This window comes from Prinia subflava, chromosome 4, assembly GCF_021018805.1.
Source record: "Prinia subflava isolate CZ2003 ecotype Zambia chromosome 4, Cam_Psub_1.2, whole genome shotgun sequence".
Taxonomy (NCBI): Eukaryota; Metazoa; Chordata; class Aves; order Passeriformes; family Cisticolidae; genus Prinia; species Prinia subflava.
The window spans coordinates 40,532,296-40,559,929 of NC_086250.1; the positions used below are offsets into that span (position 1 = coordinate 40,532,296).

Below are 27,634 nucleotides of genomic sequence, written 5' to 3' on the forward strand. Positions count from 1 at the left end.
CAGCAGCCCAGGGTGACACTTCAGCAGCAGCTGCACAGTTGTTCCAGGAAGATGGGGGACTTCAGGATCCATAATGAGACAGGAATTCTGGCTCTGTTAGGTCGATGGCAGTTTTTTCACTGCCTTTATTTAGGTTAGGATGGCATCCTCCTTGCCTGACTCATGTTCTCCCAAAACTGTAGGAACTGAGTATCAGGGTCTGTGCCCTGCCCATCCTTGCTTTTTTGTTTCCTTGCCTGCTCCAGCACAGGGAATGTTTGAAGCCCTTTCTTTAGCACAGTTCAAAGTATTTTATAACTTCTCATACCTGCTCTAGCTAGTGTACAAAGGCAGACGGAGAACATAGTTGAATGGCTGTGCTTCAAAAATTCCATTATTTTTGGATTATTTTGTTCTCCCATGCAGTTTAATGCCAGAGAGGAGCATATGGCTCAAAGTGATTATTTTTCACTTTACAGTTCACATATTCTTTACCATATGTGAGGCATTATTTCATGCTATGGCATGTACAATCACTCCCATGTCTATTCTTCCTTAGGATAGAATGGACAATATACATTTCATCTTTCTGCTCCTGAGGCACTGTCACTCTGATTGTCTTTTTGGACATTGACTATGGTTTTGAAGAATGTTCTTAAAAGATTTTGAGGTGCTTTTTTGTTGCTATTTATGTGATAAAATGCAATGATTTCTTTAGTTTTAACCCCGATTCTGGAAGTGCCTGAGGTTTTCTTGCTAGGCAAGTCACAGACCACTTGCTCAGTTATCAAAGAAGCGTGCATGATCCCATAGTCGCAGAATTTGAGCTTTTAATCTCCAGTGTATGACAAAAGCACCAAAGGCTTTGTGGGCCGCCACATTCAGCAACAAATCATACTGCTGTCATACGTTTCATTCCTTTTCAGTGAGTAATATTTGTACAATCTGTCCAGTATCTCCTCCAATAGATGTCGACATTAAACCCACTGGAGCTGATGCTGCAGGTAAGTAAACTTGATAAAAGAGATTGCTTCATTTGGTATAATATAAAAAAAATGTGAAGGATTAATTGCTTAGATCTGTTACTCATGTTCTCTGTAACTTCTAAGGCAGAAACTTAATTGCATCCACTTTTCTCTCCTTCTATTTTATTTTTTACTTTGCTAAAATCTTCTTTCTCACAACCAGATGCTGGACCCACTGCCTAAGCTAAGGCTGCCTTTTCTGGGTAATGCTACATCCTCACTCAAACAACTCAGGACAAAATAACTTACAGTGTTCTCTTAATTCACTAAAAAGTAATAAAGAAATTCCATGAAGGCAAATAATAAAAGGAAACTTGTAGAAATGGTTTTATATATACACACTTCAATATAAAATTTTCATTTTAATTATTCCTGAGACTATTTCACAACTAAATGCCACAATGAAATCTTGACTAATTAAGGTTTAAATTCCATTGTGAATCTTATGAATAGGAAAGGTAAAATGAATTGTGTTAATACTAACATAATTATTTAATTTAGTATGCTTTTTAGTGTTTTGAAGACATATAATTTACATTGCAAATATCTTTTTCAATGAAAAATTCAACAGTCAGGATTCAAGAGAATGGAAACAAAAATATACATGCATGGAAATTATTTACAGAAAAGCAATAAACAAAACAAGTCTACTTTTCTTTCTTTAAAATTGCTTTAGTCTGATAGTTTAGAAATAAGTATTCACATCTCCCAGTCATACACAAAATCAGATTCAGAAATGGAACTTGCAACCTGAAGCAAAGTTAGAAGTCATGTTACCCGGACAAAGAGAATTACCAGGTGAGAGAGCTGGGAACTGATGCCTTCAGGATAATATCAACTATTAGTTTGGGGATTAAGGAATAAAAATAGTGTGCACTGTTCCTTTTAAAAATCAAATAATTAAGGCCTGACTTGACTACAGTCTACTAAAGTAATGGAAATTACAATAAAATTAATTAAATTAAAGCAGCGCTATTTACTAGTGAAGTTTAAAAGGTTAGATCTACTTTTTCAGAAGCAGGGAAATCTCACAAGATTTATATTAAACAAAAAACCCAAACCACTGAAAATTTAATTATTCAAAAACTTTAAAAAGTTATCCTCTGGGATAACCTATCCAGATTTTGGGATTCTGCAGACAAGACCAAAGATCTGATGTCAGGCATGCTGAAATGAACAACAAAATTGGTGACCAGCTGGGAAAATGAATGAAATAACTTGCCTATTGCCACTCGAGAATATGACAGAAGCAAGAACAAGGACATCGTTCTCTAACTTCTCTAGCAATCAGATAATTGATATTTCTGCAAGCTTTCATTTGCTACACTTTTCAGCTTCAGTAAAGAATGGAGCAATGGCTGTAAAAATAAATGTCTTCTTCAGTACCCAGCTGGGTTTGAAGCCAGACCAACTCCATGTTCTCCAGTGGGTGACCCAGGACTATTGCAGGAAAAAGAAATGAAAGAGATAATGAACTGTATCATAAGTGATAAAAAATAGAAGACTTCTGCCTCTAGAGTGTGTGTTGTTACAACCTTCAGTATTGCTTTGATGTAGTTTTAAAAGCTACAATAAAGAATATGTTCTAAAATAAATAATTGGAAAGTTATAGTCAGAATAATTGAAGGTGGAGCCTTTAGTTTTCCATTTGAAATTTCAGAAACTTCAATTTATTCCAATTTCAGTAAAACTCATTTTTCTAATAAAAACTGATATTTCTAATAGAATTAGTTCTATGGGGTTTTCTCCTGCCAGCTCTTAATAACAGTTGTTTTGGCTTAAGCAGGAAGAATTGAAAGGGATCTAATTCTCAATGCACAAGCTTTGTGTCTGCAGAGACTGGCAGGAATGTTATGATTCACTTCAGTGAATACACCCAGTGAAGGCTGAGCACTTCTGAAAATTCTGCTGCAATTTGGCATCTTCTTGTTTATTTAAATTGTGCAGATGTTAGTTATTATCTACCAGTGTTCACCACATAGAAACAAGCCAATAAATATGTATTAGCTATTTCTCTACACCTGAGGTGAAGCAGCATCTACAACCTTTGGAATGAAAATTGTTGCCTCGGGCCATATTTATGTCCAGTACTGTTATTATTTATGTCTTTTCCTCCCTCTTTTCATATTATTCATAGCTGATGATCAAAGGGCATCAGGCTCTGACTTCCATATCCTTCCCTGGATATGTCATCATTCAAACCATCCATTCATTAATTCATTCCAAGGCTGTCATCAGGGGGATGCTGTCAGTTGCAATGAATGTCAGAGCAGGCCACAAATGCACCATATATGCATTCTTATGAAAGTTAGTGGAACTTGAAGCCATGTTCACAACACAGTTCTGCTTTCATATACGTTTGCCGTTTCATTAAACAAAGAACCACAAAATATTTGCTTTCCCGAACATGTTCCAATCCTCTCTCCATAATGCTCTCAACTCACTTAAAAATAAACTATTCTTCCCAAAAATATGTCATGTAATTTAGGAGAGACATTAAAAGAAAGGATCAAGAACTCTACCAAGCTTATACCTAGATCTCTACACTGAATGCAAGCAGGTAGTATGAGCACAAGTTTAGCAAACCTTACCCTCAGCGAATCTCATTGTGCTACAATACTACAGCAGAGAGCATGTGGAGAACAGGCCCTGCAGCACGACAGGCCAGTCTCAGCATTAGCACAGGACTCACCTAAGCCTTGGCAGGTGCTGGAGGAGAGACACCTGGTTAAAACACCTCCACAGCTGTCTCTGGCCTTGGACAGGCTGTTGGTACAAACACACACCCATCAAACTGTACTTCAGTCACCAGGTACCAGCTAATTTCTGCAGAAAGTAAGCTGATTGTTATTGCATTTTTTACTCAGGAGTGTTTAAATTGTACCAGCACAGTTTCAGAAATTATGTTCCAGTGTTATTACTTGGCAATTAAATTATCTTCCTTTGTTGGATCCTAAGAAAGCCCCTTTACATGATAAATAACAATGTGAATCATTGCACTAGAGTATTAAATATTCTTACCTATCCTGAGGTTCCATTTCAACCTCTTCCTAAAATTTTCGTTTCAAATATTATTTTTTCCCAACTCTATTTCTCTTTTGTCGTACAATTAAAATTTCCTGTGCATTTTCAAGCTAAGGAGATTCATCTGCATTTGAAAGTGAATCTCTGGAACAGAGCCCCAGTGTTCGGGAGCTCCCTGCCAGCCCATGCTGCTGGAGCGGGGCAGAGCAGGGTGGGGCAGGGCTGGGCAGGGCGGGGCAGGGCGGGGCAGGGCAGGGCAGGGCAGGGCGGGGCAGGGCGGGGCAGGGCAGGGCGGGGCAGGGCGGGGCAGGGTGGGGCAGGGCGGGGCGGGGCAGGGTGGGGCAGGGTGGGGCAGGGCGGGGCAGGGCGGGGCAGGGCGGGGCAGGGCGGGGCAGGGCGGGGCAGGGCGGGGCAGGGCGGGGCGGGGCAGGGCAGGGCGGGGCAGGGTGGGGCTGGGCGGGGCAGGGCAGGGCAGGGCAGGGCTGGGCGGGGCAGGGCGGGGCGGGGCAGGGCAGGGCGGGGCAGGGTGGGGCTGGGCGGGGCAGGGCAGGGCAGGGCTGGGCGGGGCGGGGCAGGGCAGGGCGGAGCTGCGGCTGCGACCGGGGCCTGCAGTGGCGGCAGCGGCCGGCAGAGGGCGCGCCCCGCCCTCGAAAGCTCCGCTTGGCGGGAGAGCCGCGGCCGGGCCACCGGGAGGGAACGGGGGGACACCCCGGGCCACCGGGAGGGAACGGGGGACCGGGACACTCTCGGACACCTCATCCACAGCCCTCCTTCCAACCGCACGCAGCCGGAGGGCGGGAGCACCGCAGAATGTGCGAGACTAAAAATTAAAAATTAAAAAAAAAAAAAAAAAAAAAAAAAAAAAAAAAAAAAAAAAAAGTTTTACGCAAAATAAAAGTGCAAAGTCCCATCCATCCTGGTCTCTAACAATTCCAGGAATGGGATATTCACTACTTCTCTGGGTAACCTGTGCCAGTGCCTCAACACCCTCATAGTAAAGAATTTCCTTCTGATCTAAACTGACTCTGATTTTGAAGCTATTCCCCTTTGTCATATCACTATAGGCCCCTGTAGGAATTTCCCCTCCAGCTCTTTTCTAGGCTCCCTATAGGTACTGGAAAGATTCTCTAAGGTCTCTCTGGAGCCTTGACCATGGCGAACAACATCAGCTCTCTCAGCCTGTCTTCATGAGAGGTGCTCCAGCCACCTCATCATCTTCATGGCCCTACTCTGGGCGTGATCCAACAGGTCTGCATCCTTCCTTTGTTGGGGACCTCAGAACTGGAAGCAGTGCTACAAATGGGGTCTCACAAGAGCAGAGTAAATGGTAGAATCACCTCCTTTGACCTGTCACACTACTAAATAACAACAACAACAACAACAAAACAAAACAAAAAAAAAAACCAAAAAAAAAAGCGCAAATAATCATCCCTATCTAACAAGCATATAAAGATGAGGCATTTCTGTTAGAGTACATACACTGACTCCAGTTTTTGGAGCCTAAGATATTTCATCTGGGCAAATTACTAAGGAACACCACTCAATTACATCTACCCGGAAAAGAAAGATGAACTTCATGTTGCTGTCCATTGCATAGAGAATTCCTGTCCCAGCAGATAGTACAGAGCAACTTTAGCAGTCACACCGATGGGATGAGATGGAGGGCCAGCAGAATCCAAAGCAGTAATCACAGGGAGAAAACACCCTCCAACTCCTTCCAGAGCATTACAGACAAACTTGGGGGTTTTACTCAAACTTTATCTGCCATACTAAGTGGATTTTTTTGGTTTCGTTTTTGGGTTTTTTTTTTAATGGGCTTTTCTTTCTTTAATGGAAGAATCCAGAAAATTTGGAAACAATACTTTTTTATATTCCTTTAGAAAGTGTTACTCTGTTTAAATATTTTTTTTAATAGAAAATTCTTTCAAGCTTTACTAAGTTTCTATACTGAGCCAGTTGCAGTTTCTGTGTAAATGGCAGCATGTCGCTGTTTTTCACTCTCCACTGCTCTCGAGACCTTCGGGCAGGAGAAAGCCTTTTCTTCCTTTAGCACATTGCCTCATGCTCTACATCATTCCCTGGTGCTGGGAAGCGTGTCCCCGTGCCACTGATGGCTCGCTTTAGGCCCTGGCCTGTGCAGCTTCGCGGGTCCCCGCTGAAGCCACGGCCGCACAGCAGCCACCTGCTCCCCCCGTCTCTGACTCAGCCCCGCGTGTGCCAGGGGGACGGGCCGCACAAGCTTCTTTTCTTCCCGCAGACACGAGTATCTCCAGGGTCTCATCTGTGACCGTGGGGGTGCCACCTTGACGGCCGGAGCGCCGGGGTGCCCCTGCGGGGAGGGTGAACACAGGGAGGGGCCCGGGGCTCTGGACGGGGCAGTATCCCTGCCGTGTCACGGGTCCCCGGTGACAGAGCGGGTGCGGGTCACGGTCCCGGCTCTCGGCTGCGCTCTTGCGGGAGCGGGCGGCCACCCGCAGCCCCGGAGGGGGAAGGACCGTGCGAGCGCTCCCGGCCGCCCGCGGCGCCGCCCGCCGCCCACCCGTGCCCGCCCCGCCGGGGCCGCCCCGCGGCAGAGGGAGGGAGGGAGGGACGGACGGAGCAGGGCGGGCGCGGCCCGAGCGGCGGCGGAGCGGGGAGCCCCGGCGGGCGGTGAGGGAGCATGGCCCCGGCGGGGCGGCTGTGCTGTGCCGCGCTGCTCTGCTGCGCCCTCAGCCTCTGCAGCCTGCGCGCCGCGCCGCGCCAGCCCGACACCCTGTACCTGTGGATCGACGCGCAGCAGGCGCGGGTGCTCATCGGTAAGTGCGGCCGCTGCCCCGGGACGCGGGCGGGAGCCCGGAGCCCAGCCCGGCCCGGCGGGGCGGCCGCACACTGCCCCCTTTGCCTTCCGCAGGCTTCGAGGAGGATATTCTGATCGTGTCCGAGGGGAAGATGGCCCCGTTCACCCACGACTTTCGGAAAGCCCAGCAGAGGATGCCCGCCATCCCCGTCGGCATCCACGCCATGAACTTCACTTGGCAGGCAACGGGACGGGTGGGTGCCGAGATGGGGCCGCGACGAGGGGCAGGGGAGGCTCTGTAAACCCGGGCAGGTGGTTCGGCCTTGGAATGGTTGAGGAAATCCTCTCTGAAGCGTGCTGGGACAGCCCTGGGTGCGGGAGTCCGAGGCGCGGGCGGGGGTGGGGGGCTCGGGGAGCAGCGAGAAACGCGGTGGGATGGCCGGGAACGCGCGGTGGGATGGATGGCCGGGAACGCGCGGTGGGATGGATGGCCGGGGAAGCGCGGTGGGATGGTGGGGAAAACGCGGTGGGATGGGGCTGAAGGTGGGTGGGAGCGGGGGGCGGCTCGGACGCCAGAGAACCCGCAGGCTGGTGAGGCGTGAGCTCACCAGGAGCACTCCTGTCGCCTGTACTTGCTGTAAAATTTTGTACCGGACCGTAGTTACATGTGTGCAATTTTCTTTCGACTTTCTTTAGCTTGTGGACGTACAGTACAGGCTCTTAACTGATGTCTATGTACTAAACGTGCAGGCTTAATTTGTAGTTGTAGTAAATAACAATTCTCTTTTGTAGACTTAATTTTAGCAAGTTAAATTGTAAAACCACATAAATCTGCAGTTTACTGGATCCTGTTGGATTCTTTTGTTGAAAATGTAAGAATCTGTGACATATTTTTGTGAAGAAACATATGCATGATTTGACACACTGACAACATATGCTGACTTTGCATAAAGCTGGAACTTGTTAGTGTACATTTTCATGGATACAGAAAAAAACATGGTGGCATAAAATCCTGGATAAAATTATTTCATTTTTACAATGCTGAACATTGACTTTATACAATAGAGAACTTGCTAGAGATGAAGCAATATTTACATTTAAATAGTGAGCATTGATTGTATAATTCAGCTAATTGCAGCTTCACAGATTTGGTTGTGGTTTTGGTCATTTGAAAGTACCCTATCTACAGGACTTGCTTGGCTTCAAGGTGTTGTCTGACGCCCTTGCAATTTTTGCTGTCCTCACAAAGCCTTTGGGTCTGGGAAGTGCTTCACTCCCTCCTCCAGAGAGGAAGGTGAATGTGTAGAGACAAAACTTACCCACAAAGGCTAAATGACTTGCTCTAGGTCTTTGGCGTTCCCATCAAGCTTTACAGAGAACACAATTTTGTACACCAAGGGTTGGCATTTAAATACCTAGAAATAATTAGTGTCTTTTGGGGCTGTGTTTCCTGCTCTGTTTCTCTGCCAGCTTTAGTTGCTGTTGATGATAAAGCTAGCTCTTTTTTGAATGGGCGATCAAGATTTTAGACTGAACACTGTCCTTCTTTTGTACTTTCTTCTTGTGCTCTCCTCCCCCTCCTTTGCTGCCGACAGGTAGGTCATTAGGAAAAGGTGATTCCAACACTGCTTTCAGTGAGAAAAGTCACAGGCTTAAAGACAGTATAGAAAAATATTCTGCTTGATGCCACTTGTAAGAAGAAATCCTTTCTGAGCAGCTGCAAAGGTGTTTAACCCATCAGTCCTCCTATTTTCTGGATGACTGAATACTTCTTGGACAAAGCATTCACTTTTAGTAAGTTAAATACCTAAATGGTTAAAAAAATTCTGCATTTCTCCAGAACTTCCAATATTTTGTAAGGGGAAGAAGTGAGTACATTTTTACTTTTTTCCAGTGTTCTATTTTGGGTTTAAGTATACACATTCTGAGAAGTTTCCATTAACACATCCAGGGGAGTGCTAAAAACTTGCTACCTTTATTCTGTAGTTTACTGGGAATTTCCTAATTCAGGGAAGGGAAAATGAGAAGTGGAAGGGAGGAGAAGAGGAAGAGAGAAGAAAAAGGGGAAAGAGAAGCAAGAAGGAAAGACAGGCAAAAAAAAGGAAACTAGTACTTTTTGAAAGAAGAAAGGCATTTGAAAGGCTGAAGTACTAGACTGCTTTCTGCAAAACAGCTGTTAACTAGCACACTGTTGCCTCCCATTTGGTAAAACTGAAATAATTCTTCAGTGAGTCTTGTGCCTTATAGAACTCTTCAGCCTGTATCCCACTCAAAATGTGAAGACATTTTCCGGGACTCCGAGGCTTGGGGGGCTCTCAGTAGTATATGCCTCATCTCCAGGAGTAGCTAGACCCTTTTGGGGTGTACAGATAGAGGCTTCTCCTGAGTAGATGCAGGAGATGCTGTCCATGGCGTGACGTGGTTCCTAGTCCTGATATCAACAAGATGGGGGGTGAGAGAGCAGCTGGGGGGTGTCTGGCAGCCAGACAAGGTCAACCCACCACCCCTGGGATCCCCGACAGGGCACCTTAGCAGGTATAAAGATCCTGTGGGTAGATCCCATCTACCTGCTCCTGGGATAAATGATCGTACAAGTTTGAGGGGAGTATATAATCCAACCCAGGGAGTGGCAATGCTTCTCAGTCCTGCATGGCTGAATAGTCTAACTCAAAAATACCTTGTTGAAAGGCGCATTTTAAGGGCTGGATAATGTCTGTATTCTGTGTGAATAGAAGTGCTCGAAACTCACTACATTTAGGTATTATGCTTCTGATGCAGTGGCCTTTGTGTCCTGAATACACTTTATGTGAAAATGATTTTGTTTGATAAGCAAACAATTAAAATAGTTTTCACTAGAAAGCATTAACCAAAGAAAAATGGTATTTGGTTTTAATTCCTAGTTCATTACTTCTAGTTAATTATTAGGAAATATAAGGGGAAACACCAAATTTAAAGGTCTGAGGGTGCTGAATATATAGGTTTTTGCTAGTGAAATTGAGATGAGCCAAGGGTGACAAGAATGTTAAAGTACTGCAAAACGGGGTTGTTATGTTTTTATCCACTTTATGCTTCTACCTGTAAATTAAAGCATACCGTTACAGATACTATGTTCTCTTTAGAAGAGAAATGTAATCTGTTTAAATTGACAGTTACAAAGGTTGTTCTTTGAATAGAATGGTTTAAAAAAGCAAAAGTCAGTGATACTATGTAGCATGTAGCATGTACATGTAACCACTAGAGCTCACTGGTGTGCTTCTTGGCCTTCATTGCAAAAGAAAATGCAATGGCTTTTAATAGTCTTGTTCTCTGTGGAAGACTGAGCTAAAAACTTCACAGTGAGACCCTATCACACTGATTAATGCTGCAACATGTTTTACTGTGTCCACTAGTGGAAGGTACCAAAGATTTCAGTGATAACAGCATCTCTACAGCATTTAGGAATTTATGACAAGTATTTAATCTCTAAATCTACAAAACTCAGCATGTATTTTTAACTTTCAGTGGGAATTCTGACAGTTGTAAAATTAAGTTCATATCTGGGAGAGTATTGGTGGGAGAGAACCATTAAAAAAAAAAAAAAAAAAAAAAAAAAAAAGTTGATTATTGCCTAGACAGTAAGTGCTCAGTGGCAGAGCAGCAGCTCGGTTGATTTAATAGACAGGAGGTGAAAAAAAGAAACTTAAAAGCAAGTTGGAATTTTTGTTGTGTAGCATTCTCTGGTCTGATCCACAGAGGAATAGTCATTCTGAGCCACAACCTGCCCAGGCTGCTTTCTTCCTTTGAGGTGTGGGAGAAGTATTTGTGGTCAGATGAATTATTGCAGGAGCCCACTTCCCCCACCCCATTGTTATGGGTACCCCATAGCTCCTCTCCTGGTGCATGTCCAGGATGTGACATCTGAAATAAGTCTCAAAGAGTTATTGATAACCTTAAGTAAATCAAAAAGATGCCCACCTCTGAGAAAGAGGGAATGTATATCTTCAGTGCATTTTCTAGCATCATTTCTATACTGTAAAGTGAAGGTCAGGAGGGCTGTATAGTTAACAGCTCCTGGAGCTAGTTCTGATCTCAGCAATGACCATCAGCCCTGAATACCTCAGCTGAGTTCTCTGAAATTGTCTTATATTGCTGAGATGTAGCCTGACCATAAAGATAAAATGGAATATCCAGGTATGCTAGGAGAACATTTGTTTACTTGCTCAGAGGGAAGCCAAAGACCACCAGTTTTAAGGCATTAGTGGTGTAATAAAGTGGTCCAGTCAAACATGGTTATTTCCCTGAATAACTGAAAGAAACCAAAAAGTATTGAATTTCAAAACCTAATTCTTCAAAGGAAATTTTTCTTCAAAGAAACTGCTGATTTTTTGGTAAATATCTTATATATAACCAGTCATTACAGTGATGCTTTTCAGCTTAAAAAATGTCTAGTATGCAAAATTAGGAGATTTTTTTCCCAATAAAAGTATGGTTCTTCTCGAAGTTTGGTCAATATAATTGTTTAAACTCACACTCTTGTGATTTTCAGTGGTACCTCCACTGCACTTTCATGTCACCAAATCGGGGAAATACTTTCTTTTCTGACCTCTGTACCAAAATTTCCATGTGGAATGTGAAGATGTTTACATACTGTGAGCATGGCTTTTAGACAGGGGGTTCTCATATCAAGAGCACAGCTCCAAACCTTTAATATTTAGATTCTGCTCAGCTGTGGTATTTTGCATCTCAGTGTTGTAGACATGCCACCAGGGATCAAAGTAATACTGCAGAGATCCCACTTCTTAGTAAAGCAGGCATGTGCCAGCCATCTGTTCCATCTGCTGATAGAAAACAGCAGTAAAGTTTCTCAAAGTTTTGCCAAGAAGAAAAGGGGGATTTATTGCTCAGCAGAGATGAGTTACAAGGCACCTTGTAGTGTAAGCTGCATCTGGTTTCCATAGTAATTTACATGGCATGTGTGTAAATTACACAATTATTCTTTTTTACACAGCAGTGTAAATCTGTGTTAAGTAAACAGTTCTTCAAGATTTTCATTGTTTATAATTTCTATAAATAATCAATTTTTAACAAAAAAAGCTAAAGTCATAAAATATTTTCACTACTTTTACAGTAGTGAAATGTACAACATTTCTGCAATGGTGCAATGTGCAGCATAACTGTTGAAAAGCACTGGAACTAACAAGGACACCCCAAGCTTCAAGACTATATTTTGTGAAAATGTACAGATTTCACTCCCTGTGTTACTAACAATTTTTCTGAAATAGAAAATCCAGGCTTTTCTCTTGTATGGCTTTCCTCTGTGTTGTTTTCCTGTTTGTGGAAGTGAAAATGTTTTTTGGCAACATCACCTCTTTTAACAGTTTCACAGGTGTGTTCTTAGTGGTCTAAAGTTAATGCCATTAGCAAGTAATGCTATAGAGAAAGAACTAACAAAAATGAGAGATAACTGAACTAATTGGAAGAATTTTTCATATATTTAATATCTTCTCTTGCTTTCACACTTTCCAAAAAGGTTATTTTGGGGTAGCTGCAGCTATCATATACTTGATTCTAGCCAAGTGGAATATGTACATACAAAACAAATGCAAGAAACCACACTCTTCCTAGGGCATGCTGATATGTGAGGAATATGGTGTACCCCAGAGTTTTCAAAACTGATATGTAGTAGATATTTGCATCACGTTGAACAGAATTTTAAGAGCTGAATACCTTAGCTCAGAACAATGATTATTATTTTTAAAGCTTTCAACAAAATACATCTTAAAACCTCTTCTGTTTTGCCTTCCTGTGGGTTTACACTTGCCTTGTTAGGGTTTGTTCTTCTTTTATTTGCCTTTTTCTGTACAAATTCCACCATCTGAAATATTCTACTTTACTTGCACTAGTCTCTTTTACCACGTTGGATTTTTTGTTTTGCTGGGGGGGTTTTGTTTGCTTTTTGATGGTTTATTTGTGGCCAAGCTCTTCACTGCATCAAACTGCAGCCCAGACATGGTGGGCATATCATCCCACCTGGACTGGCTGGCAGGGCTGTGCAGCCCAGGCTTCAGCACTGCCTCCCACCACACTCCAGTGAAGAAGTGAGGAATTGGCATTTGCATAATAAGCAGGGTGCCTTGCTCCAGCTGGAGACATGTTGCTGGTGGTCCACCTCAGAGGCCAGTCCGAGGTCTCATGCTGACAGTGAAGCAGCAGCCCAAAATCTGCCTTAATGAAAGTGATATAAATAAAGCAAAGACACTGATACTGATGTACAGAGGCTCTGGGAGGCTTCACCCAGCTATGATATTTGAAGTCTACCATAGTATGGGGAATCTCAGTCTGTTCCTAGAGCACCTCAGCAATGGCTTGCAAAGGTTTAGCAAGGTTTTTAGGTTTTTTTTCCCAGCCACACAACAAGAAAACCCCTGGAGTTTTTTGCATTTAGAAGGAAAGTTTCCTTTGTTTTCCAACCAGCTGGTGGAGTCCATCTTTTTTGGCCATACAAGGAAAAATGGGCAATTACCTTTGAGCTGCTTCAGCGCTTGCTGTCATCAGCGCTAAATACTTCAATAAATAACTTGAAGACCAAACACCGCTGTCAGAGCTGGTCCCACAAATCCTCTGAAGTTTCCCCTTTGCCTGGATAAAAAGCTGGCTAAACCCAGCTGATCCTAAAGGAAATAAATATGCCTGACATCAAACCTGGCAATCTCCCAGCCTCAGGTTTTGGCCCATCACCAGGCAAAATAAACTCCCCAAACAGCAGCTCACTAATGAGCAGATCTATCAGTGGCTCTGAACACTGAAGCACAGAAACCAGCAGCAAGAGCCAGAGAGCCAGCCCTTGCAATGACAGCTGTCCAGAGAAGCAGAGGGCAGGCTCTTGGACCATCCTGACCATCAGAGAACAGGGCTTTCAGGACTGTGATTATGAACCTATTTTTTCTCAGAACACACAGAAGACATGGACAAATTAGAACTTGTTGATGAACAGAAGTTAAGATCTCCCTGTAACGTTTTCTACTTGCCCTCAGCTTGTAAATGTGTGAATATGAGATGGCCATTAGGAATCTGAGGCTTAAAACCTCATAGGCAAATAATCAAGTCCACTGAACACCTTCAGTAAGGAGAACAAGTACCAACTTCAACCTGTTGCTTTTGAACTGCAGCAAACACTGGTCTCATTTTGCCAAGTTTGAGCCTTAGCCAGTTCTCTTTCTTGCAGAGGCTTTTGGAAATAAATTGAGCTGTTGAAACAGAATCTATTTGAGTAACCAGATTGAAACAAATTTATTTTATATTATTATATTATAGTTATATTAATTAAGAAATACTTTAAAGGACAAGGAATCAGAGAGTTTCCAGGCAGGGGGAAGAGTGACCTAGGGGTAAAAAGCTCACCATCCCTGCAAATTCTCGTAGAATCTCTTGCTTTTCCACCTCTTCTCAAACCCAACAACTCGAACAGAAACTAGGTTTATATATGTATTCCTTCCCCTGACTGCAGAGACTGAAGTAAGTGCAGTGAGGTCTATCCCCGGTCCTGATTTGGAGTGGGTGATGGATCATACCGAGGTTCTTCAGCCAATTCTGTGCCCTGTAGTGATGCAGAGAGCAGACCTGGCTGCTCAACAAGGTTTGTGGTGTGGGACATTGTTTCCCTCTAGTGTTTCTTTTCTTCTGAAAGTACTGTTGGCTCCACTCAGCCCAGTACTGCTAACTTCATTTGTCAATAAAGGCTGCTGTGGGGTATTTGGGGAATCTCCAGCAGCCTATGACTCCAGCAGAAATTAGGGATTGTCAACATATGTGGAATGTATTCAGTGGCAAAAAGGACAATTTGATCCCAGTCTGCAAAGGCAGACCAGATTTACTATAGATATTAATCAAGGAATAAATTAAATCTCTCATCTCAGCAAAACTCTTGGATCTAAAGTGGGACAGTTGTCTTATAGCAGAGTGCAGACTTCTGCTGTCATTAGACTCCTGCTTGTTTTTCACCACAAGTAAATTTGGGCTTGGAGACGCCCACACATTCACACCTGAGGCTGCTGTCCCTCTTGCATTTTCTCTGTTAGGGCCTCTGCAAAAGATTCTTCTGGGGAGCTTTCATCTGCTGGTCCTCCCTGTCAGGATTTAGGCTGACACAGGATAGGTCATGTTATCCAGAAAAAAAAAAAAAAAAAAAAAAAAAAAAAAAAAAAAAAAAAAAAAAACAAACCAAAAAAAAAAAAACCAACACAACAGAAGGATGTATCTTTCCCAAAAGAAACTTCCTGCCTTTCTTAATAGGACTTATTCCTACAAGTGTGTTTAAAAGTTTTATCTGGAATCTCAGCTTGACCCGGTGTCAAGTCAGCAGAGTCCAGGCCTTGTGAAGATGCCTGTGCTGCAGATAGAGTCCACCTGCACCCAGGGAGGGAAAGAAAGGTGGTTCAAGACAGCAGGTAAATCCAATTCTAGCTTGGCTGAACTTCCATCTGTTCTCTAGTCACCAGCAAGTACTGGTCTCTGTCCTTTGGGTGTACAGGAAGTCAAGGATGAGCTGTTTTTAAACAAGATACTTCATTTAAATGCTGGGAAATACACTGGACCTTAGCTCAAAAGACTGGACCTGTGAGGCTGGTACTGTAACCCAGGGATGAAGCTGTGCTGACCCTGCCTATGGAAAACAGTCCAAAAGACACAAAAGCTGTTTGTACAACCTGTTCAGTTTCCCATAAGAAACTGGGGATAGGATTATACTTCCTTGCTTTACTCTGAAGAGAAGTTCATCTTGTTTCGAATAATTCAGGGTATAGTTATGGAGGACAGAACTATGTGGGGGCCTCTATAGTACATGGAAATATGACAGCAATATATGCTCACTTAGCAGAGTCTTCACTCAGTAGAAAAATCAATGTGATTTCAGGTACAACAGCAAACACACAAGTTCCTTTTCAGATACACTTTGCAAACTCTTAGTGGTGAATTTAGATCTTCATTCATGGTAGTATCTAGAATTTGCTTTGATCAATGACACCCTGTGAAACAAGAAAAAAATTACTCTGAATTTTCACAAAAGAAGGAATTTGAAAATTCATGCACTAAGTGTTAAAATAGAACAGTGTTAAGGAAGTTTCTCTTAATGACTAGTCAGAATGGAGTTGAATTTTTGCAACTTTTTGAATTTTAAACACTCGTCTTCCTGTAAAATAAGGCTGAAGACCAGTAACTGCTGAGCAATAAAAAAACTCAGTCAGAGGTGCTGCAAACTTTCTGTCACATGGGTACACAAAAGTGGAGGCATCCCTCTTTGAAGTCCTTGAAGGACTCCAATCTGACAGAAGCTGCTGTGAGATTTTGTAAGTTTTGAGAAAGTTCACTGCTTACATTTTGAAGAGAAATATTCATATTTATTAGACAGGAGTGCCAGTTAAAGCCAAGATTGAAACACATGGACTTAATAAAGGCCAATTATGTGACCTTTGCTGTTTGCCACGCTTTTAACTTGTGTAAGTAATTGATTACGCTTTCATGAGATCATAATCAGAAGGTTGTTCTTTGGTAATGGTGTGCTAGAGAAGCTTTATCCTCAACTTCAAAGCTATTCTGTGAGGCTTAAGAACAAAGGATTGGAAGTTTGAAGCACGGCCAAAATGAATCTGTATGCATTATCCATGTTTACCACCATTCAAGAGGTGGATTAGCTTATTCTTCATCTGTGAGCTTTTCCTCATCACATCAGATGAGCCACCATCTCTAAGGTTTACATTTGTGCTTTTAAAACAATTCTGTTTAACTAAATATAGTGTCTGTTCAGATCACCATCATAACTAACCTAAATACTTGTTAGTGCAATCACTTTCTGAATTGTAAAGGTTTTATTGAAATTATTTTATGTTCTCTGTGAAGTATTCCCAGGGTAATTATTAATTATCAATAAATCTATCCAAAGCCTGAAACTGTAAGCAGATTAAGATGCCCTCCCAGGATCAACTAACCAAGAAACTCACTCACTTTTCAAGCTATGAAGGGTAGAAAATAACCCTGTGGGTTTTTCTCAGTGTAGATAGAGCCACACAGAATTGTTGCAGGTGGCAGTGGCAGACCTACAAACACTTGTTTTCTTAGGAAGAAACCTGATGAGACATTATTTTGTTGGGGTTTTTTTGTCTCTAAGAGCAGTAATCATTTTCTCCTTTTTTATTAGCTTTGGGAAAGGGGTATTTTGAATGTCCATGGTCATGAAATGTCCACCAGAGAGAGCACTAATCTTTTCCTGGGTGAACAAAGAATGAATTAGCCCTTGCTGTGCCAGAACAAGAATTAACTTTTCAGGAGAATAGCCTTTATCAATTTTCAGGATAGCAGAGCAAAATATTGTATTGAAGACTTGAAGATAGCAAAGGTTTGTATGTCTTTTACTTGCTTTAAATCTGAACTCTTTATGATATTTCTCTTTCTGGTATTCTGTTTGCTTCTCTCCCCTTCCCCAAAGCAGAATTATCTAATTTTCATCTGAAAGACGTAAGAGAAAACAATGTAAAGGAAGCTCATGCACCAGGCCTGGTTCAGATTGAGAAATACCATTCCTTGCTAGAAATTTTCAAGATGTAATTAATTGTGCATATTTGTCAAAACCTTTGTGACCTTGTCTTCTTTCAGCTTGATTTTTTTTCAGAAGTGCCACTAATGAGGCTGTTCTAAAATGCATTACAGAAAATGTGTTAAACAAACAAAACAGGCTCAAAATATGGGATGTTGGGCTATTTTGCTTTCTTTGGTTCCAAATAAAGCAAAATAGAGGAGTGAGAAACTCCCGGACTTTCATCATGGAGGAGCTGCAAATTTGTTGTGACTCTTTCAAAAAGAGCGTGCATGCCACTTGCCTTTGTCTCCTGTGCTTGTACTTAACCTGGAGGTTTCTGTGCCTTGTTTGCACATCTGCTGCTTTCCAAGGCTCCAGCCTGCTGGAACAGCCCCACTGTCCCCAGTGCAGGTATCTGCTGCATCAAGGGGTTGTTTCTGATCTAAAGTAAAACCATATTGTCATCAGCAGGCGAGTGATGGAGAGGGATGTGACTCTGCTTTTATTTGTCCCTCTGTCTCAGGAGCCTGCTTTTTTGGTATGAGGATGACTTTCAGAGTTAATGCTCTGCTGGTATACTTGGATTTTTCTTTTTCACCTCTGTTCCTGTCAAACCCCAGTCTTCCTAGCAAGCCCTTCAGCTTTCAGTCTGAGACTGGTTTCAAACGACTGCTTCAAATGCTAGAGTGCCTCCAGAGCCCAGGATCTGGTGAGAGAAAATATTTGCCCAAAATGACTGAGCAGCTGCCCTGTCTCGCATGTCCCCAAAGAACAACTGCCACAAACAAGGCTAAGTATAATCTAAACCTATTATGTTGTGACCCCACCAAGCTTCTTGACAGTGATTTTTTCATATTACTTATCTTACAGAAATTATTTTGTCATTTTGGAGGAAAAGCTGGTATATTCTGTAAAGATTTCAGTCCATCTCCCCGGTACAAAGCATTCTTGGAAGCCTGTAATATCACCTTTCAAAATCTGAGGCTTCTTTTAAAAGCAAACAATAAAATTCACTTTACCAATTTCATAAATCATTCTGTTGGAGGACCTGATCTGCCATCCACAGCTGAATGCCACAGGAGACATTAAGCACCAGTTAGTCATCTTCTGTTGGCAAAATCAGAGAGTTTTATACCATTCTTCTAAAACCATTGAAACCACAAGTAGTTATTGTTGAAAGTTTCATGCAGGGATGCACTCTGTTGTTAAAAGTCTTCCTTCTTGTGCACGGATTTTCTTCAGTCTGCCATGGTTTCCTTAATGTGAGGAAAGCAGGCATAGAAAAGGCTCTACAGATTTGTGAGCATTTCACCACAGCATTGTCTCATTACTACTGTCACATTATGTATTTTTCTTTGAGATTGCCCATTTCTCTGAGTCTTCGTTTGTGTCTTTTTTTTATTTTTTTGAAACACCAAAGATCTCTATTCCTCTTGTGTGTGCATCTCTGTTTTTTTTAACCCTGCTGCTTCAGTCCCTTCCCATACCCTTAGCAGCTGATACTGGAGGACAGTCAGGTCATCCCTTCATCTGTGTAAACTGATTTTCCCAGAGCTGGTTTCAGTATTGCTTCCTGTTGCTGAGCATGGTCCCATTTTAGGTCTACCTATGGGGCTGACAGCAAGTTTCTTAGCGCTACACTGAGGTGTGAAAAATGGTTTACCCACTCTGTGACAGGACCAATTAATGAGTTCTGTCCCTAGCACAAAAATAGGCAGTCTCTAGCAGACACTTTATTATCTGCTTGTCTGAGGAAGCCTCATTAGGTTGCTCATTACAGCAGTGTCTAGACTGCACTGCAGTAACAAAATGTTCACATATATGTACATATTCCTACTCTGGCCAGCCTCCTTCGATAGCCTGAAATGCACAGTACAGATAATCTTTGTTGGAATTCATCTCACTTTGCTTCATGCTTTGTCTTGGAACACAGACCAATTTCTCTGACCTAATGCAGTTAATATCTTGGAGAAGCATTGGTCCATGCTGTAAACACCTAACACATACATTGTCTCACTTTGTGACTTTATTTATGGCATATGCAGCTGTGAGCATCTGCTATGGATAATGCAGGGTAGAATCTTCTAGTATGTGCACAGACAGAAATATTCTGGGATAAAAGAAACTCCTTTGATGTATTTATTTCTTTAAACACAGAATATTGGCATTAAGATATATTTGTCATTTAATTGATAACAGAGCATTCAGCACTGATGTCTTTAAAATAATGAGAATAAAATATAGTTAATTTCCTACATCTACTTCCAAAGCTAACACACATTTTCTTCTTAATTAGAAAGGGTGCAGATTTCATTAGGTTATTGAACTGTGACGTACAACAGTTCAAACTACTCTGCTTTGCTTAAAGTACTACAATTCTATCACGTAAAATGAAGAAAACATAAAGCATATTATCATTAATTCTTTGACTAAATATGAAAGAAAAAACAGGCAGCAACAACATGGCATCTGAATGATAAGAGAATTCAATGCAGTAGATCTTGAATCAAGGAAGGGAGATACGTAGGAATTTTAACGGTGTATCATTTAAAACCAAACTGCTGACAGATGTTTGCTACGATACTGGTTAGAGGGCTTCATTATTTTTATAACCTTTTAAATTCCTCTGATTTATAGAAAACAGCCATTCAAAGTCCATAAAAGTTTATCCTGACCAAGGAATTATTTGCCTAAGGTGAAATTTCCTCTCTCTGCTGAGGGTTTTACCCACATGGGGAACAGTTAAAGGGCAGCTGCTTGGGGTTACCTGCTGCCTGAAAACACCAGCTCTCCAGAGTGTTCACACAAGGTCTGCAGGGGTCCTTCCCTCAGTTTCTGAGGATCTCGAACAAAGATTTTCCACAGAAGTAAAGCATACTCTTCCTCAGGTTCTTCCTGAAGTCACACTGAAAGTCCTTTGTCCATGCAAAGTGTGCAATTGTCAATATCAGCAATTCAATGCAAACCTCATTTTCTTCATCACTTTTGACAACACTGTTCCTCTAAGATTTAGCTTCATTACCAAATTTAGACCTTCACATACCAGAGAGTTCATAGGCTGGTTTAAAAAAAAAATAAAACACAACATGAGAGTGTCTTTATAATAGAAAAGGGATTACAGATTATAGATTTTTTCCATTTTTTCATCTGCCAACAATATCCAAGCAAATTTCATTCTCAGTGTCAGGTGACTCACAATGACCACTTACAGCATAAATTAAAGTAGACACTAGACAATATTTTAATTGCACAGACCTATATCTTCAATTAACCATCATCACTAAATTTCATGGTAGGCCGGAGCATGATAAATATTTGCTGAGAACATGTTGTTTGTTTTTCAGTCATGATGATTAATGCAAGTTAATTTGCAATCAACTCCAATTACAGCGGGACAATACTGGAGATTCCATGTAGGGTTTGTGTCAAGACAGATTTTCTCCAAATAGGTAGGATTTATGGTAGTCAAATCACATTTTAGATTCACAGATTTGAGGAGTTAAACTACTCTGCTTCACTGTGCAACCTCTCTAGACTGGGATTTTTGTACATAAATTTTATGTCAACATTTAACCAACTCAATCCAGCATGCGTGATTTGCAAACATACTCTGCAGCAAGTGACTTTGAAGTTATGCTAGCTGGATCTGCCTGAGGTGTTTGAGCCCTTAGATACTATCATTTCAAGAAGTTCAGTTTCTGTCAAGTCAGCAGACGTACAAACCTTTGCAGAGAAGTGGAGAGAGCAGTTCTCCCTCCCCAGTGCAGCATGTGGCTTTCCTTCTGGGCAGCCTGTTGCTTGTGCAATGTCTCTTCCCATGTTTTTAACGTGCCATCAGAACACACTCCTGCCTCAGGCACTGACCGCTGCTACGCCTCTGCCCTGCTTAGAGGAGTTACTGCCTTGAGCAGCAGTGAGTATTGTGGCTCATGCAGCAATGGTCCCTTTTTCCACAGGGAACTTTCTTTTGTCTTTACCCTTAGGCTCTAGAAAATTAGCTCTGGAAAATGAGATTCCAGTCCTTTTCCTACAAACTGGGAATCTGGCTCACAAGCTGACCTTCTACAACAGTGTGTCTGGAATGGAAATATGGGAGTGGAGGTATTTGGTCTAGTTACCAGTTGTTTACTAGAATAGTAAGAACATGATGTTTTAATATCCCAGGTCATAACTCATTATGACCTGGTTTAGATACAACCAAACATCAAAGGTAACCAATGAGAAACAGACAGTGGAGCCTTGACTCACTCACTGCGCTATTCTATAGATGTGTGGAGACATATAATTATTTTTCTGAATCAAAGTTTTATTTGAAAACAAAAATGTTCACAATCTGACTTTATGGCCTTGTTTTCATATTTTGGCATGGTATATTGTGTTGGAAAAAGAAGTCTTTAATTAAAGGCAGCATTTTGAACATTACCCCAGACTTCATTTTTCATCTCTGGTTTTACTGCTTCTCTCCATGTCCTCTCTCCCTCACACATTTACTCCATGTGTTTAACCCCCACTTAAAACCTTTCATTGTTTCCCTATTGTTTTGCAAGTCCTCCTCTGAGGCCTCTGTGCCTACACAACACCCTCTGAAGATTGTCCATATAGAGTGTAGCCCCTCATGTTACCTCCTCTCTGTTATGGGGTCTCCTTACTGTTCCTACAGAGCAAGCAGATGTGCTGCCAGGGCTGATTAGGAATTTCATAACAAATTTTCCACCCAGGGCATGAGTGCTCTTCTGGTGGCATCAGCAGCTAAAGGGAGATGGTCTCTCACACCCTACCAGGGCTTCTGCTCAAGTTAGCAGAGCATAGAATCACAGAAGGGCGGAGACTGATCTGAGACCACACAGTCTGACCTCAAGATTATCTAGTCCATCGCTCTGTTCAAGCAGTGTCATCTAGAGCCACTTGTTCAGGCCTGCGTTGAGTTGGGGTTTGAACATTTTCACAAAGGGAGGCTCTACTTACTTTGGACAACCTGTGCCAGTGCTCAGTCACCTGCACATTATAAAGTGTTTTCTCAGTTTCCAGCAGAATTTTCGGTGTTGTGCCTATTGTCTCCTGTCCTATCACTGGTTGCCACTGAGCAGAGCCTGGGTACATCTTCTTTGCACCCCCCCATCAGCTGTGTATATACCATGATTAGACCCCCATAAGCCTTCTCCAGACTGAATACCACTCGCTCTCTCAGCCTCCCCATGTGCATCAGACATCCAGTCCCTTGATCATCTTTGTGGTCCTTCACTGGCCTCACTCCACTAAGTGCATGTCCTTCTTGTACTAGGGAGCCAGAATATTGCAGGAGAAAAAGGACCTTGTTCTGACCAAGGACATGCACACACTTCTCATAGACATAGATTAGCTATCATTTATCAGCTCAAATTTTGGCTTTAATCTTTCTTTGCTGCACTGTTTTATCTATAAGGTAGACAGAACAGTACTCTCTACTGTCAGTGAGTAGAGGGAAACAGATTGTTACTAGTGCCCATGCTAAGATCTCAAGCACTTACCTGAGACCAGCAGATAGAATTACCTGTAATCCCTTGTATACCTCATGGTAAGTGAGACACCACAATTTAACATACAAGTTTCATTTCCACTTGCTCTGCACACCAGCAGTTGTGCTATTGATGGCAGTGGAAGCCTCTAGTGACTGGCAAAGGTGCATAAGTCTCAGGTGTACGTGGTGTGTACAGCCACACTGCAGACACGTGATGGCACTTTGCATCGAATGTGAAGAAATCTTGAACAGATGACTCAACAGAGAGGCCAGGCTCCTAAACAAAAGTACCAGAGCCTACAATCTGTGCCAAAATGCAGGTGCTTATCAGGGGTAGGATTAAGGTAATGGAAAGCAGTTTTTAAATCCAGCAGACACTTTCTAGGGATCACCAAAACAAATCATTGTTGTTGCATCTAATGAATGACATTGTTGTTGCATCTAATGAAGCCAGATTGGTAGGAGAGCTCTCGGCTCCATCCTTGGAACAGTGTAATGGACTGGAGTTGAACAAGGCAGTGTCAGAGCTGTAAACAAGATATGTGTCCTGGCATGGTGCTCCAGCAGGGTGGCTATCACTGCCTGGCACTGTTTGCCCAATGCACTGTGCAGATCAACCGAGAGCAAGCCTGGATAATCTCGTGCCACTCTTGTATGTGCCTATGCCCTTTAAACTGCACCCGTGGTACAGGCAGGTCTTCCAGGCTCACCAGTCAGTTCCAGGAGGATTCTGCCCAAAAAACAGCTTTAAGAATGAGCTTAGCATTCAGATATTTTTGTTGTCTGCTAGATGAATGGTGTGGGTTGTAAAAAATGTCTTCTCTGTGTAGCATTGTCCCCTGTATGTATGTCATTTTCCTTGCTGCATCCTGATTACTGTATGGTCACTTGCAATCTATGAAATAGGAGGAAATGATCTGAAAATTTTGTTTAGATGAAGAAGCACTCAGGGAAATTAAAGAAGCTAATCCAGTGAATGGCATCATGAGAAGTGTAGTATTTTTCTGTTGTAGCTTCTATGCTCAATAGTTTGCTTCTGTGAATAGAATTAAAGTGAATATAGATTTTTCATTTGTTTTGTCATAGGCCGAGTACTACTATGAATTCCTGTCTTTGCACTCTTTGGATAAAGGCATAATGGCTGATCCAACTATAAATATCCCCCTGCTTGGAACAGTTCCTCATAAAGCATCAGGTTTGTACTGTTGATGTTATAAATTTTGTTTCTGTAAAAAATATTCTACAGCCAGTAAAGTCTAAATATTTCATTATGAATTGTAGTTCTGAAGTTTATTGCCTATAGCAATGCTTGCCGCAGCTCTTGGCACTGAACAGTTTGTAATTGCCTTGCCTAAGTACAGCAGCATATTTTGTCTGAGCCAAGACACATGAAGCTTTTATGTGTAGATAAATCAGCAGAAACTTGTGCAAAATTGTTGCATAAAATTCATGAATGCTATTACTTAAGTTGTACAACTTTTGGAAAACAAATTCTTTGATCACTATCGGAAAAGTTATCAAATTATTCAGTTTCTCAGAGGTTTCAGTTTGTGGATGTTTTGCTTTCATTTGGGGTCATTAGGCATTCAGCTCAAAGACACAAGTTCTAGTTCAGGATATTATCATTAATCATTTATCCCTTAGTTGTGCATTCTTAATCCTCCACTGGCATTTACACCTCCACAGCAGAGGCTGAGCCCAAGCCAATGCAAGTGCTTCAGAAATACCATGATGCATAGTGAACTGATTGAGTAAAAAAGTTTTCCATGAAAAATTATTGAATCCAGTTAGGTCTGAAGTGCATGAATACCAGCTTATGTGATCTCTTTCAGGGTTCAAACATGATAGCCTCTGGTAGGAGGGCAGAAATGCATATCCTGATTACAGTAGTGTCTTAGTGATCATGGTTTCCTAAATTGCCTTAGCCAACCTGTGGGATAAATGTGGGAAAGAAATGAGTAATAAAACAGGAGGACTGGACTGCAAATGAAGCATTGATATACAACTTTTCATCTTTGATGAGTCTTTATTCCTTCTCTCTTTTTCTGTGGACAAATTCTGAAAGTTTGAGTATAATATTCTCCCTTTTCAGCTTGCAGTAGATTGGCATTGGAGTAAAGTTTAAACACAGCGTTTTGCCTTTACACCTGGAATTTAGCATGAATGATCAGTTTCTCTGTTCAGTGAGGACTGAAGGAGTGGTCTTGAAAATAGATTTGGGTGAAAGATGCTATGATATTTGTACCACGGCTGCTGCAATTGAATTGGTTCCAAGCCAAATTAGAAATAAAGATACTTAAAAGCAACTTAAAACTCATAAAGGCCAAGTTCTTGTTAAGCATTATTTCCATCTCCATATAAAGCAGGTGAGATATATGAAAAGCATTCTCTGCTGCATTCAGCACTTTCTAATATAAGCTAGTTTCTCCTTTAATTTTTAACTAGAAAGGCTAGACCAAAATTACCCCTTTCTGACTGTGTTTAGGAAAACTTAATCTACAAGTGCAGGGGTGCCGCAGATGAGAGCTCACAGTTGCAGCAGAAAGCCTGTTAGTGTCCTCATGATGGGAGAGCTTATTAAAGCCAAAAAGGACTTACTCTGTTGGCAGCACTGATAGCTTAGTTCCAGGACTAATAGGGGCATATCTATGGTGTTCCCTTACATGGATGTTGTTAGGGCACTGCTCTGGATATGTACATAAGCAGTATTTAAGTCCTGTTTGGTGTTCCAGTGCTCAGTACCCACACAGTGTTTGAAGCAGGTACACTGTTAATGGTGTGCACTGCTATGACGGTGGGTTTTTTACACTGCCTGTTAGCTGGCCACAATTAACAAAGTAGTCCTAAGTAAACACATGCTATAAAGGTAGTAGGTTGTTTGTTACTTTGTAGTTAGTGCTATAATTTAATATCATTTATAATTTATAATTAATATAACTTAAATGTTGGCAAAACAGAGTTGACAAATCTAGTCTAGTTTGCCTGGATATACTGCATTACCAAAGCATTTTTCTATGCATACAGATGTCAGAAGAAATTCAACCACAAGCTTGTATTTAGTATCAAAACAACAGCTGGTATTTTTTGAAAAAGTGTTTTAACCCAAAGACAGTTAATTGCCCTTAAAGACAGTTAAGGAGATGTAAGGGGGGAAAGACAACTGTAGTAAACCTGAGCATGGGAAACAAGAATGAGGGTTAACAGCTACCTTATTCAGAGGTAATTGAACCACAGTGGTTTTGTAAGAATCAGTGGACTCTTGACAATTTTTTGAGGATATTTGTATTCAAACAAGGCATATGAATGGCTTTAGTGCTGTAGAGACTCTCTAGCCTGCATTTGCCTTGTGGCCAATGGTGGCCGTAAGAAGACCTGTGGAAGAGCAAAAGGAGGACAAGCATGTGTGATACTTCTGTTTACCCTCTCAGTTTTTACAGTCATCAGCTTGGAGGATTTCCTGTGTCTTAAGTGATTTGTCTACTTTACAAGCCCAGGTGGGTTATAGATCTCTCTTTCAAGTACTTCTCCAGGCTCTCCTTGAGTCCCTATCATCTTCTGTTTTCTCCAATCATCTTGACAAGGAGTTTGCTGCACCCGTTGCATGAAGGTCTCCCTACTGTTGTTCCAAGTCTGGCTGCAACAGCTTCATCAGATGGGCATTAGTCCTTGCACTGGCAGAGACAGTAGTCAATCTATATTGTTCATCCTAGCCATGATTTTGTACACGTCTATTATGTATCCCCTGATTTTTTTTCTCTTTGTCAGACGGAAGAGTTGCAACCTACCTGATTGCTCTTCATTGTCCTTCTCTTAGCTTTCCCTAATTCAGGATATCCTGAGATGAGGTAGCATATTCTTCTTGGATTTAAGTGAGATTTAGATCACCTAGGTTCCTTGGACTTATTTGAAAACCCATTCCCAGAACTGGTACCAGAATCAGTGCTTACAACATGGATATTGTTACACCTAAATGCATGGTAAGATGTTAAGGCTGTGGAAAATGCTTTTCAGTGGGAACTTGAAGAGCTAAGTCTGCTCAGCTTGTCCAGAAGATATTTGGGGAGAGTGTGGATATCTGCCCAATGAGAAGCAGCTGCCTGCTCATTTCTGACTTCAGGAGAAAGCCTATGAAGGTCCAGTGGTTCAATCTGAGGTTAGCAAGTTCAAAACAAAGTGAGTCATTTTTGTGGCAGTGATTAACATCTTGAACACCACACTCAGGGAGGCAAACACAGCTATGGGTCTGTGCCCAGAGGCAATGCAGTGGCCTGTGGCTGAGAAAGAGCTGGTGCCCTAAGTGACCCAAGCTGGCCCCTCCTGTCCCTGTCTGACCCGGGCAGTGCAGAGCCAGGGCAGGCTGGTGTGACCAGGCTGCTGGCACAGCACTGATTCCTGCATTCCATGCAGCCCCCACAGCCCACCAGCCAGGCTTAGGAGACCTCTCCCTGCCCACTGCTGGTGTTGAGACATTAAAATACAGGTGCTGAGCATCCAAGGATGCTGAAAATCTCTCCAAGCTCAGTGGCAGAAATCAGTGTCTTCTCTGAGGGCAGCACTATCTCTGCTCTGTCTGCCATGCTGGTAGAGATTGCCAGTGGGCTGCAGGGCTGTGTATGGGTTCCCACTCCTCTCCAGTCCTTTCATGCTTGCTTCTGTTGAGATTGATCATTCAGAGACGTCCCTGAAGCAGTCCCACCTGACACTAAAGGTGTTTTCTGTTGTTGGCCTTGGCATATTTGATCAGTGGGTAAGGCAATTGCTTGCAAACTTGGAGGGCTTGCAGA

General features: G+C 42.2%; 1 protein-coding gene across 1 annotated transcript in view; it reads left to right on the plus strand.

Moving 5' to 3' along the window:
• Positions 1-6,597: 6,597 nt before the first annotated feature.
• Positions 6,598-27,634, plus strand: part of WIF1 (WNT inhibitory factor 1) — a 37,583-nt gene continuing 16,546 nt past the window's right edge. The window contains exons 1-3 of the mRNA XM_063396538.1: positions 6,598-6,823; positions 6,919-7,058; positions 23,937-24,045. Coding sequence (XP_063252608.1) covers positions 6,688-6,823; positions 6,919-7,058; positions 23,937-24,045 — 385 coding nt within the window. The 5' untranslated portion in view covers positions 6,598-6,687. The remainder of the gene's footprint in view (positions 6,824-6,918; positions 7,059-23,936; positions 24,046-27,634) is intronic.